The sequence below is a fragment of the Pseudophryne corroboree genome, chromosome 7 (assembly GCF_028390025.1).
Source record: "Pseudophryne corroboree isolate aPseCor3 chromosome 7, aPseCor3.hap2, whole genome shotgun sequence".
In the NCBI taxonomy this organism is placed as follows: Eukaryota; Metazoa; Chordata; class Amphibia; order Anura; family Myobatrachidae; genus Pseudophryne; species Pseudophryne corroboree.
This window is the reverse complement of record NC_086450.1, coordinates 121,381,942-121,395,372: the sequence shown is the minus strand read 5'-3', so window position 1 is coordinate 121,395,372 and position 13,431 is coordinate 121,381,942. Positions and strand designations below refer to the sequence as shown.

General features: G+C 39.6%; 1 protein-coding gene across 2 annotated transcripts in view; it reads left to right on the top strand.

Moving 5' to 3' along the window:
- CSRNP3 (cysteine and serine rich nuclear protein 3) overlaps nucleotides 1-13,431 on the top strand; it is a 278,203-nt gene that overhangs the window by 213,325 nt on the left and 51,447 nt on the right. For both annotated transcript variants that reach the window (XM_063933603.1, XM_063933602.1), the window contains exon 2: nucleotides 2,393-2,563. In XM_063933603.1, the coding sequence (XP_063789673.1) occupies nucleotides 2,416-2,563 (148 nt within the window). In that variant the 5' untranslated portion in view covers nucleotides 2,393-2,415. The remainder of the gene's footprint in view (nucleotides 1-2,392; nucleotides 2,564-13,431) is intronic.

Below are 13,431 nucleotides of genomic sequence, written 5' to 3'. Positions count from 1 at the left end.
TAATTATTTAAGGTTTAATACAGTGAGACCTATTTTGAGAGAACGGTTGAATGTAAAAATATGGTTGAGGTATCAAAATAAAGGTATTACCATGTAGATGTGCCAGTCCAAGAGAAAAATGAGCTTGGAGCAACTGTTCGGGAGTTGTGCAAAGTCTATGGAGAAGCGTGCGCAAGCACTGTAAACATTTGCTCTACCGCTATATCCAAATTATCCACTCTATTTGTTTACCTTGCAAAGGTGATCATTGCCTTTTTCTACATAAGGTGCTCAGGTCAATGTAACATAGTAACATAGTAACATAGTATCTGAGGTTGAAAAAAGACAATTGTCCATCGAGTTTAACCTATTTGTGGTGTCCTATGCAAGATGATTTGACTAAAATTTCTGACTGATGCTGCTGTCAGCCATTGCATTTTATCCCTATTTATAGTAACTGTAATGCATGACTATGCACCATACCCCTGGATATCCTTATCCAATAGGAATTTATCTAACCCATTTTTAAAGGTGTTGACAGATTCCGCCATTACAACTCCCTCGGGCAGGGAATTCCAAACACGTATTGTCCTTACCGTGAAAAAGCCTTTACGCCGTATTGTGCGGAATCTCCTCTCCTCTAACCTGAGCGAGTGTCCACGAGTCCTCTGTGTTGATCTAACCAAAAACAGGTCCCGCGCAAGCTCTGTGTATTGTCCCCTTATATATTTGTAGATGTTGATCATATCCCCTCTTAGTCTCCGCTTTTCCAATGTAAACATGCCTAGTCTTTCAAGCCTTTCCTTGTATTCCATCGTCTCCATGCCCTTAATTAGTTTGGTCGCCCTCCTCTGTACCTTTTCTAGCTCCAGGATATCCTTTTTGTAGTACGGTGCCCAGAATTGTACACAGTATTCAAGGTGTGGCCTCACTAGTGATTTATATAACGGGAGTATAATACTCTCGTCCCTAGCATCAATACCCCGTTTTATGCATGCTAATATCTTATTAGCCTTCTTTGCTGCAGTCCTACTTTGGGTACTACTGCTTAGCTTGCTATCTATGAGGACACCTAAGTCCTTTTCCAGTACAGAAACCCCTAATTTTACCCCATTTAATAGGTAGGTGTAATTTTTGTTCTTGTTACCACAGTGCATTACCTTACACTTGTCTGTATTGAAGCGCATTCTCCATTTGGCTGCCCATGCTTCTAATTTAACTAAGTCGTTCTGAAGAGCCTCGGCATCCTCCTCTGTATTTATAGCCTTACACAGTTTGGTATCATCTGCAAAAATTGACACCATGCTCTCTAGACCTTCTGTTAGGTCGTTAATGAAAATATTGAACAATAGCGGTCCTAATACTGAGCCGTGCGGCACACCACTTAGCACTTCAGTCCAAGTTGAAAAAGATCCATTAACCACAACGCGCTGCTTCCTATTATCTAACCAGTTTTTGACCCAAGTGCATATTGTGCTTCCTATCCCTGATTCTTGTAGCTTGTATATAAGTCTCATGTGTGGTACAGTATCGAACGCTTTGGCAAAGTCTAAAAAGATTACATCCACGTCTTTACCCTGATCTAGGTTTGCGCTTGCTGTTTCATAAAAGCCAAGTAAGTTGGTTTGACAGGATCTGTCCTTCATAAACCCATGTTGATTCCTTTTAATGACCTTATTGGTTTCAAGGAACTTCTGAATACTATCTCTTAGAATACCTTCCAATACTTTCCCCACTATAGATGTCAGACTTGTGTGCATGGTGTTCTATGATCAGTCCTAAAGTGAGTAAATACTTTATTGCACCCTTAACAGAATCTCTCCCCCGCAGCCAAAAAAAAAAAAAAAAAAAGAAAATGTAAGAGCCTTACTAGAAGACATGAGTCTTTAAAAAAAAAAAAAAAAAACTAACCATCAATTGTGATGAGTTTCCATTAGTCCTTGTTAGAAAGAACAGACTATAGAACTGATGTTAGTCAGCGGATATGGCACCTTTAAAATTCATTGATGGTTGTGGTTTTATTTTTTTTTAGCATTGTTTATTCTTTTTATTATTCTTATTAGTTGTTGTGTATATAATATAGCACTACTATATTATACACAGTACTGCTGTAAAGAGAATTTTAGGCATTCACATCTCTCCCTTACATTGCAGCTTGCTGACAAATCCCCTAACGAACAAATACACTAAGATCTGTGTTAGTCAGCAGACAGTTAACCATGTTATGAAAAGTCCTATATTCAACATTTTTAATCTTGAGAAGTGTTGTTATTATTTTTATATAACATTTTTTAATAACACTGCTCTTAATATATTTTTATTATCAATTCCTTTAATCTTAGCAGGCAAATATGTTTGTTTGAGTCTGGTGAAAATATGTTAGTAAAACAGGATCTGCATACTCTCTTTTCAGGTAGATGTGATAGTGTTGCAGCGATGAGTGGAATTTTAAAGAGGAAGTTTGAAGAAGTGGATGGATCATCACCCTGTTCTTCTGTCCAGGAATCAGATGATGACATTTCCAGCAGCGAAAGTGCAGACAGCAGTGACAGTGTCAATCCATCCAACTCCAGTCATTTTACACGTATGTGGGGCTTTGTGCTGTAATAGTAGTATTCTGTGCCTTATTGAAAGTAGATGAATGCATATTGGATAATTACTGTATGAAAGGAAGTCCAATGTGGTTGCTTTTACACAGAGTAGGCAGCAATTTTATTGTCTGCAATAAAATGTTCATAATCAATAAACATGGTTGATATATTTGTTTTCTGTAGAAGACAGAACCTGTTTCATGCATTGTATAAAAAAAAGATGAACCCAACAAAGGGTGAGTTTTGGATGTGTTAAACTGGTTGTCCAATAATAGTAACCTTTTCTAATGCACTTCTTCACTTTCACTAATGGACCCCAATCCAATCCAATCCAATCAGATGCTATATAATTGAAACCACAGACCACATCTCTGTGAAGCCACAACAACCTCAGTCTCTGAGCACTAAGATTATTGAGTCAGGGTTTGTCCAAAATATAACCCCCATTTTTACAGTTAATAAATTACTTATTTTATTTTGAATGCCCAAGACATTCTATCTTTTTAAAATATCGTATTTTTCCCTTCTAAAAAAAGGTCTGGCCAACTAGCATAGAGCAATTTTTATTGTTAAAGGTGGTGTTTTGTGTATATGACGTTCTTAATCTCTGCAATGGGATATTAATTATATACTGGGTAATATTGTTCGGAGAGCTGCGTGTTGTTCTTTCACACGGAACATGTAACTTACAAAGCAATATTTCTATAAATGCGAGCAAGGCAGTTTACTCTCTGAGGAGCTTAGTGGCAGCCTGCCAATCGCAAAGCAGCATTTGGCGTCCGCTACAGCTTGGCTCATGCAGATAGTCTTAGACTCTGTATTATAAGCCAGCAATTTCTTGGAGAAAAGCCTCTCCATATGAGTATATAAATATAGCTTGCCTTATCTGTCCAAAAACAGAATAATAATAAAGAAAAACTAATTATATAAACAGGGTTTGCACAGTTCTTGAAGTCTCAAGGTCTGCCTTTGTTTTATGTATTGTTAGAAACTGTTACTATTACATAATTTTACTGAGCTGCCATTGTGCATTCAGTCAATAGTTATGTTGTCATATAAGCCACAAAAAATATTAAGTGCTAATGTTGACAATGTTTATGACAATGTTCATTATTAATGTATCTAAATATATAAGTTCATTTTGATTTTGGTTTGACTTTGATTTTGGTACAGTGTTCCCTGGGAACATGTTATTACATCAATGACAGCACTTAACTGACTATACAGTTACCGCCATATCTTTCCGATGATAAGTTTTATAAAAATCCTAAAAAAAAATAGGATTCCAAATAATACCAAAACAGTAGGCCTGATGTGTAGCTGGATGTACATTGGGTAATGTAATATACATAAATTTGTTCTGGGCATGTCCTCATAAAAAAATATGATTGCATATGCAGGTGTTCCAATTTCTTTCTCCTGTCCATCTTCCATTGCCCCTGATAGTCTCTTGAAGACAAGACACAGCTCTTGATTGGCTGTCCGAATACCTTTATTTTAACTCTTAACTTGTGTTGCTTGGTCTCTTCAGAAGTGTTTTGTTTGTTTGCTAATTTTTTTACAATTCCCATTGGAGTATAATAATAATAATAATAATAATATTATTATTATTATTATTATTATTATTATTATTATGTTATATTATATTATATTAGTCAGCAAAATTAAACAGATAAGAGATAAGTAAGGGAAATATTGATTTTCATTTTTAACAAAACTGAGGCACTACTTTAGAATTTTTACAACAGTGCTACAATTTTATTTATTTTTGATTATGAGGGTGCATAATTAAATTATTTTAATCGGTGCACTTTTTTATTTTTATTTTTGTATTTATTTATTTATTTATTAAAGGGGCACAGTGTTATAACACTGGTTCCTACAGACCAGGGGTACCAAAAAGAGCTAGTATTTTTTTTTAAGTGTGTTGGTTAGTGCTTATTACATCTAATGATTTGTCCTCAGAAAAATGAAAAAACAGGGACAGCGACTTGCATTGCCTTATATTTGAAAACATTTGTTTGGCAATTTAGCCTCTATTGTTTACATTTCCAGGCTATTAATTTATGCCCAGTGTTTTTAGGGCAAATTGATTGAGGTAGATGGAGTATTGTCCAGTGGCCTACCGAACATGAATAACATTTGGAAGATAGCAACCACTGTGTTTGACATATACGTCTTTACATGTGACTGAAATTAAGTTTTACAATGCAAATCAAATTACAGTGAGTAAAACTCTAAAGGTTTTGTGCACATGCTGTGCTACTCTGGGACCATTGATCCCTATGTAAATGGGTCTCCAATATACACAGATTTTTTTAGAAAACAGAATTCAGCTTTTTGGTGGTATCCTTCCATTCTTCAATTCATTTACATGGGGATCCCATGGATTTGGTTGCGATAGCACTGCATTCACAAGGGAGTAATGATAGCATTCAAGAGAATGTTAATAGCACCACTGTGCCTGATGACCAATGCAAATATGAGGCTATTTAAAGGCGACTTGGGCATCAAGTCATAGGACACATTAACCAGGGCCGTAACTAGGTGTGTGCGGAGGGGACACCGCACATAGGGGGTCATTCCGAATTGTTCGCTCGTTGCCGATTTTCGCTATACTGCGATTAGTCGCTTACTGCGCATGCGCAAGGTTCGCAGAGCGCATGTGCTTAGTTATTTTACACAAAAGTTAGGTATTTTACTCACGGCATAACAAAGCTTTTTCATCGCTGTGTGATTGTAGTGTGATTGACAGGAAGTGGGTGTTTCTGGGCGGAAACTGGCTGTTTTATGGGAGTGTGCGGAAAAATGCAGGCGTTCGAGTTGCAAAACGCAGGAGTGGCTGGAGAAACGGGGGAGTAGCTGGGCGAACGCTGGGTGTGTTTGTGACGTCAAACCAGGAACGAAAAGGACTGAGCTGGTCGCAATGGCTGAGTAAGTCTGGAGCTACTCAGAAACTGCGGGGTAATCGTTACGAGAAAATTAGCGAAGCTTTCGTTAGCAATTCTGCTATGCTAAGATACACTCCCAGTAGGCGGCGGCTTAGTGTGTGCAATGCTGCTAAAAGCAGCTAGCGAGCGAACAACTCGGAATCACCCCCATAGCGCTGAAGGGTAGGGAGGGAGCACTGTTAATGGCACTTGTCTGTTTTAAATACTTTCACTTGGAGCTTCCCTCCCTTTTTGAAGCCCAGCATCTCCTGACCGCCCATGTCTCCGACCCTGACCCCTTCTGTCGCTAATACCTATACAACATTCATGAGCTCAACTTGAGATTTCTTTGTTATTCAGTCACACTGTCCTTTATTACATTTGAAGATGCTGACATACATGGGATTTAAACCCATTGCCTGTGACATTGCAGTCAGACAATCTATTCCTTCAGTTATCTGCCCTTGCAAAGAAAGGTAGATAATTCTAAGTTTGAGAATTCTAACTATTTGAAGCTTACCTTGTACTTTGTGAAAAAATTATCAGCATTGCGGCTGAGCAGATCTATGTAGTGTGTGGCTGCAAGAGATTGGATGTGTTGCTGCATACTACATAGATCTGCTCAATTGCAATGCTGATTATTAAAATAGCTCAATGAGTAGGGTGTTTGATTACAATTCAACAGGTTATAGGTTAGAAACCTGGGTATGGCAGTATATTGAAATGTGTTATTCAATAAGGGGTATTGTAACTGAATAACAACAATCTCTCAGGTTAAGTGTATGAATGTTGCATAAAGAGGATTTGTGTCTAAATCCATTTTCTTGCAGTGATTTATAAATGTGTGTGTATGTGTGTATATATATATATATATATATATATATATATATATATATATGGGCTTTCTCTGGGATCAATCTTGTCATGCCCCTTCCTCATGAGTCATGCACATTATGTCCCTAGTGGAAAAATGGAGAGGAGGGGGCGCAAATTCTCTCTCTAGCACAGGGCACCAAAAAGTCTAGTTATGGCACTGACATTAACAATAACCTAGCACTAGGTGCTTGGTCTGACCCTGCTTTATAGCACATGTGCAGTTGATTTACAGCAACATTGTGAGATATGCATCTGTAAATTTTCCTCTGTCTGAGCCTGAAGGCAGTTTTGTTAAATCTACGTAAGCCATATCAATTAGCCATTCTAGTATATTGGCACACATCAGGAATGTGTGCTAAGCAATTGGTGTTTTTATAGGATGTACAGTGTTTATCACATTTTGTTTTATTTCTTTTTTTAATACAAATAGGTTCATTTGGAATTGTGAGACTACCTATAAATACAAAATTCTGTATTTTCAAATAAAGCTATACATTTAAAAAAAGAAAAAAAAAGTCATGATTTTGCATAGGTTAGCTTTAGACTGTAGTTGCCACATTCTTGACTACTTTTCATGTCTACCTAGATCATCAATAATTTGTTTTACCGGTGTGTCTACACTGTTGCATATCTTTGTGTCATCTGCAAAAGGCATACTTTTCCTTCAATACCATTTTCAATGTAACCAACAAAGATATTAAAGAGCACTTGTCCAAGTACAGATCCCTGGGGTACTCCACTGGTAACATTTCCCTCCATAAAATGCACTCCATTTACTACAACTGTTTCCTATCCTGCAACCAGGTTCTTTTCCATATAACTGTTTTGTAATCAAATCAGGGCCTGATCAACTGATCAGGCTGCAGCCAGGAGCGCTGGCACAATAGATTAATTAGTTTTTTTTTAGTTTTATTTAGTGTGCGATCCTATGGCAGTGCAGCTGTGCCTAACGCCGGCACTGTAATTGTCTGTGCTACTCACCCACTCACTGCTGCAAACAGTCTGCAGTGCAGCAATGACTGATTCAGTAGTCATCATTGCTGCTGAGCACTGTCTGAGCTGCAGCATCTTCCGCATCTGGCCCCTCCTCACTCCGTCCTGCGTATGCTGGTGCGCAATGACAGAGAATCTGACATGCACAGAAAGCATTCCAGGATGCTGAGAGGGCCATCAGGGTGCCATTTTCAGCAGCAGAGCGTGGCACCTCACAGGGCCCGATCAACCAATAGGCTGACGGCCTGTCGGACCTGGTGTGTGTCCCCTGAGATAATCTGATAGCGCCTGACTCCAGTCCTTTAAGTAGCACTTAATTATTTTGGGGGGCTGTCTGATCTGGTGCAAATTATTGGGGGAGGGGAAGGGGAGCTGGACAATATTATTATTATTATTATTATTATTATTATTATTGTCATTAGTCTATATTTCTATAGAATAAAAAAAATTGTATCAGCAAACAATAATTGAATCTGAGGTAAATTGTGACATATACAGTTTTTAGGCTGACTATGAGCGAAAAAATTGGTGGGTGGGAAAGGGTAGGTGGGGGGGCAGCCACCTCTGTATTAGCCTAGGGATGCTGGAATCCTTAATCAGGCCCAGAATCAAATCCCATGCTTTAGAGTTATTTAGCAGTCTACAATGTGAGACAGTGTCAAATGCCTTACTAAAGTCTAGATATGCTTCATCTGCACACCCCTCCTCCTTGATCTATTATTTGAGTCAGTCAAAAAGAGTCAATAAGTTTTGTTTGATCTTCCTCCAGTAAATCCATGCTGTTTGGGATCCTGTAAGTTGTTTGATTTAAGATATTCTGCAACTCTTTCCTTTAATAGTGTTACCATAACTTTCCCTACTACTTTTGTAAGGCTTACTGGTCTGTAGTTACTTGGTTCTGCCTTGCTTCCACTTTGTGCAGTGGAACTACTTTTGCATTTACTACATTTACTCCTCCTCCTGCAGGGACAGAGAAGGACAAAATTAAGGCATAACTGTACCGCAGAAGCAAATCCAAGCCCACCCTCTCCTCACTGGAGGAAAAAGGTCTGGAACTGGCCACCAATTGACACCATGCCCTGAACACCACTTGCATGGGAGTTAAGGGGAATGAAGTGGGAAGAAGGGGAAAAACATTCAAGAGACGGGATAAGCAGAGCAATTAAAATGGAAGTGAAAGGAAAGGAGTAAGGAAAGGGTGAAGTACAGAGGAAAATGAGGATGAAAAAGGATTAATTACGTACAACATAAAAAAACAAGCCATTCAATGTGTATAATTTTTTTTATAAAAACAGCTTATCTAGTAGAACACGGGAGGACTCATCCAGCTTAAATGAAGGTGTCCAAATCACAATTCCCATTGCATGTTATAAATTAAAACTTCTTTAAATGGATAACGGAGTCAAAAGGCGTTGGGTATGGGATACTAGTGGCCGGGATCCCAGTGGTCAACATACCGACACCATGATTCTAGCTGCCAGAATACCAGCAGCAGGGCAAGCACTAGCAAGTCCCTTGCGGGCTCGGTGGCTCACTGTGCTCGCCACAGGTTCTATTCCCACTCTATGGGAGTCGTGTACACCCACAAGTGGGAATTGCCCCAGTTATCCGGGATTCCGGCTGTCGGCATTGTCAGCGGTCGGGATTCCGGTGTCTGTATCCTGACCACCGGGATCCCAACCACCGGCAATGTAACTGGATCCCAGTCAAAAGATAGAGGTGGTGTTTATACAAACTATCATCAAAGTAAACTATCTGAAACCAGACTGGAATTAGCATTGGCTCTGGCACAACTTCCACTTTTGTCTCCTGTATGTTGCTATCACCATGTTTTGGGTTATACAACCATGTGAGTGCCTAAAGTGTAGATGGCAGCAATGTTTCTGGTTATACTCAATGTATATTTCATAACATATCTATTTGAGCTTATTGTATAATTTCAAGGCAATTAAGTATATAATTCAGTATAATAACATACTTTCATATAGTGACCGTAATAATATGCTGTAGATTTTCAAATTACTCTCTATAATAAATGTATTCTCAATAATATAACTTTATCCATTCAGACAAAAGTGAGATAATAATGAAGTATGAAAAACATACATATAAACGGGATCCGGTCACATGACCGGCACTCGGGATCCCAGCGGTCAACATGCTGATGCTGGGATCCCGCCCACTTACCATCCTGACAGTCCACATGGGAGTGCAGCGAGCCTGAAAGGGGCTTTGTTGCGCTCCCCCCCCCCCCGCGCACCGGCATTCTGCTGCTGGGATCCTGGTGTCGCTATTCTGACCGCCGAGATCCCCAGTGCCAGTCTCCCCAGTGCCGGTCTCCCAGCTTCAACCCATATAGACAATACAGTATTACTAGCAGAATGATGACTTTTATGAGTGACATACAGATGTAGCCATGCTCATCGTGGGTACATATTACTGCAATCGCATGTATGAAGACACGCACATGCCCTATTCGCATGAATGGGAGCAGCAAATGCCGCAGTTTGGCATGGCTAGGTGCGGGCGCATCTAGCCACGTCGAGAGTGCTCGTTTAGTGCAGATGTAGCCACGATGAGCAACTTGGCAAGGATATGAATAATGCTTGCACAGGGCTGAAACTTAGGCTGTAACCTAGAAAAAAGTTTTGGATAGGTAAGTGCTAAGCAGGGGCGTCTTCAGAGAGAAGATGGCATGTGTGCAGTCTCCTTCTGGGGCCCCTCTTCTCTAGCCAGCTGCTATCTTGACTCTAAGCACTAGGGGACTAGTGTGCATGCTCAGGTCTCAGGTCACCAGGAAAATGGCGCAGCAGCCATTTTCCTACTGTGCATATGCAAATCTCTGGGAAAATCGCCACAACAACATCTTCCTAGTGATTTCTACAGCGCTGCTTCTGCGACGTGGGACTCCAGAGGGTAAGTATTGAAAAAAATGGGGGTAGTGCACTGCACCCATTATAAATACGCCAGTGGTGCTAAGGCTGCATATATGTAATATCTCTAGTTCTTGAAGTTAGTGAATTTGGGCAGAAAAATAACCACAGAACTGACCACTGTGATGGCTGATTTATTCATAGATCATAAATATTACAAAATCTATATTTAGAATTATACTCTAGCCTAGCATTGCCTTGGGTACCAGTGGCAGGAAAAAATTCTAAACAGTACAGGTTGAGTATCCCATATCAAAATATTCCGAAATATGGAATATTCCGAAATACAGAATTTTTTGATAGTGTAACCTTTGTTTTCTGATGGCTCAGTGTACACAAACTTTGTTTAATACACAAAGTTATTAAAAATATTTTATTAAATTACCATCAGGCTGTGTGTGTATAAGGTGTATATGAAACATAAATGCATTCTGTGCTTAGACTTAGGTCCCATCGCTGTGAAATCTCATTATGGTATGCAATTATTCCATTCCCTGTATAGGGAGATATTGAAGTCTATTCTTCACCTTAATCGTATTCATCTTAAAAAATGTACTCAAAGTCCAGAAATCCTTTGGAAAATAAGGTCCACAAGTACAAATTTACGGCATTCAACAGATGCTTCAGAATTGGCAAATTGTTTTTAAAATAATATATCTAGTATCTATTTTCCATTTTCCTAGAAATCTACATGCATTACTATACCAGATATACTATTGGCATATGAAGTTTAGCTGCCACCCATCACCAAGGGGAGTTGTTCCTCTGCTCCAATCTGAAGGCCTCATCATCAAAACAGTAGATGCTTTCACTGATTTTGTGTTTTTTTGAATACATGATAATTGTACTTGGTCACCATGGTTGAAATAGGAAATATAACTGTTCAGATCATAATCGTGTCCTTTTCTCTTTACAGATATCTTAATATAAATTATTAGATATGAATGGACATGGTATTTGGGGATCAGTATGAAATCCCGCTGGACGGGATCCCGGCGGTCGGAATACCGACACTGGAATCCCGACCAGCACAATCCCGACAGGGGTGGCGAGTGGAACGCAGCCCCTTGCGTGCTAGCTGCGGGCATGGTGCCTCGCTACGCTCGGCACACTAATTTATTCTCCCTCTATGGGTGTCGTGGACACCCACGGAGGGAGAATATGTTGGGATTGTGCCGGTCGGGATTCCGGTGTCGATATTCCGACCGCCGGGATTCCGTCCGGCGGGATTTTGACCACATCCCGGTATTCGAATGTGTCTGTCCTTTCAGATTTTATGACTATAAGGAGATGAGGTAGAAAATAGCAACCATTTGTTTTTATAATTTTTTTATTTTAAATGGTCAGTCAAAATAGAAGCAAATACAGAAACAAGGGCAACAAGAGCCCAATACAGACCAAATTTTAAATGCAGTAGATAAGCAAATAGAAAACAACAAACTATAGGTTTTGATGAAAGGAGAGGGCTATACGGGGGGTCAGGGTAAGAGAAGGAGAGGGGCAACAAAACAATATCATAAGGGTAGAAACACTACAAGCATCCAAATTAAGAGAAAAGAACAGCATAGTTGTTGGAAACAAAGAAATGAAGAGGAAACGTAATTTGTTGCCCATGGGCCCAGGTATGAGGATAACACCCAAGATGAAGGGGGTATATACCCAGCAAGCAACCAGGGAGCCCAAACTTGGGTAAAAACATGTCCTCGATCATGATGTTATTTCCTCCATGGCTGCAACATGCCAAATCTGGGTCTTAAGTGCACAGAGAAGCAAGTGAGAGGTCTTTTTTCAATTTAGAGCAATCAGGGATTTCGCGACTGCCAATTTTCTGGAAAATTTGCTTAGGACCTGGGTATGGTAGAATGACAAAATATACAGAGGTCTTTCAGTATCGGAGCATCCAGGAGGGAATTCAGGAGACAATAAACCAAGTTCCAGAAGGGAACAATAATCGGACAGGTCCACCATATTTGGATAATAGTACCCCTGCACCCACAACCCCACCAACAATCGGGAGGAAAGGATGGGAACATTTTATTAAGTCTCTCAGGAGTATAATACCAGCGATAATACATTTTGTATGCAGTCTTTTAGTTTGGTTGTGATAGAGCTTTTAGCTATCCCCAGTCTCATGTCGTCCCAGGCCTCATCACCTGGATGGGGTTCCATTCCCAAGCAATTTCATGGGGCCTCAGAGAGGGGAGGTGGCATCTAGAAGGAGGGCATAAAGCTGGGAAATCAAACCCTTAGATAAGAGACTATGTTTACACAGATTCTCAAAAGGGTAAGATCTCGAATGACAAAGAGTGGAGGCAGGGACTGCAAGAAATAGCAAATTTGAAGGAATTCAAAAGGGTTAAGTACCTGGGATGAGGTTTTCTGCTGTAGTTCTGACAGGGATAACCATTGACCCTGGTTGGAAAAATCTGTAGGGAATTTAAACCCTACCCTACTCCAGTTCTGTAACCTCAGGGTAGAGGATCCTGGAGGAAACAGGGGATTCATTTTGAAAGAGTAGAAATCCCAGAGTTTGGTATTACATTTGATGGAACTAACCTCCCCAGGGCTTTCACTGCAATTTGTAGGGGTCTGTGATTCTAAATAAAGTGGACAATGGCTTTTTGAATAATACTGAGGGAGAAAGCGGTAACAGCTACGGGGAGGATCTGAAAAAGATAAAGCCATTTTGGTATAATATTCATCTTGATGGCCATGATCCTACCCAGCCACAAGATAATAAGCCGATTCCAGGATGTCAAATCAGCCTATATTTTGGAGAACAGAGGCGGGAATTTTTCATGAAAGAAAGAATCATAGTGAGAGGTCACGTAAATTCCCAAGTACTTGATCTTTTTGACTGCCATTTGAAGAATAGCAACATTTTTAAGTTGATTGTGGTCAAATATCTGTGTCATTTGGAAGATTAGAAATGTGCTTATAAAAATTACACTGGTCTACAAAATAAACTTTTTTTCTTTCATAAGAACTAAATAAACTGAATCTAATTGTATTTTTTCATGCTGAATTCGAATATGCATTCAGATTTTTTATTCCATCGGGCAGAGGTTTTTTGTTACATACAAGATGTTTAAAGTTTTATTAAAAGAGTACTTATGTAAGTCTAAATGA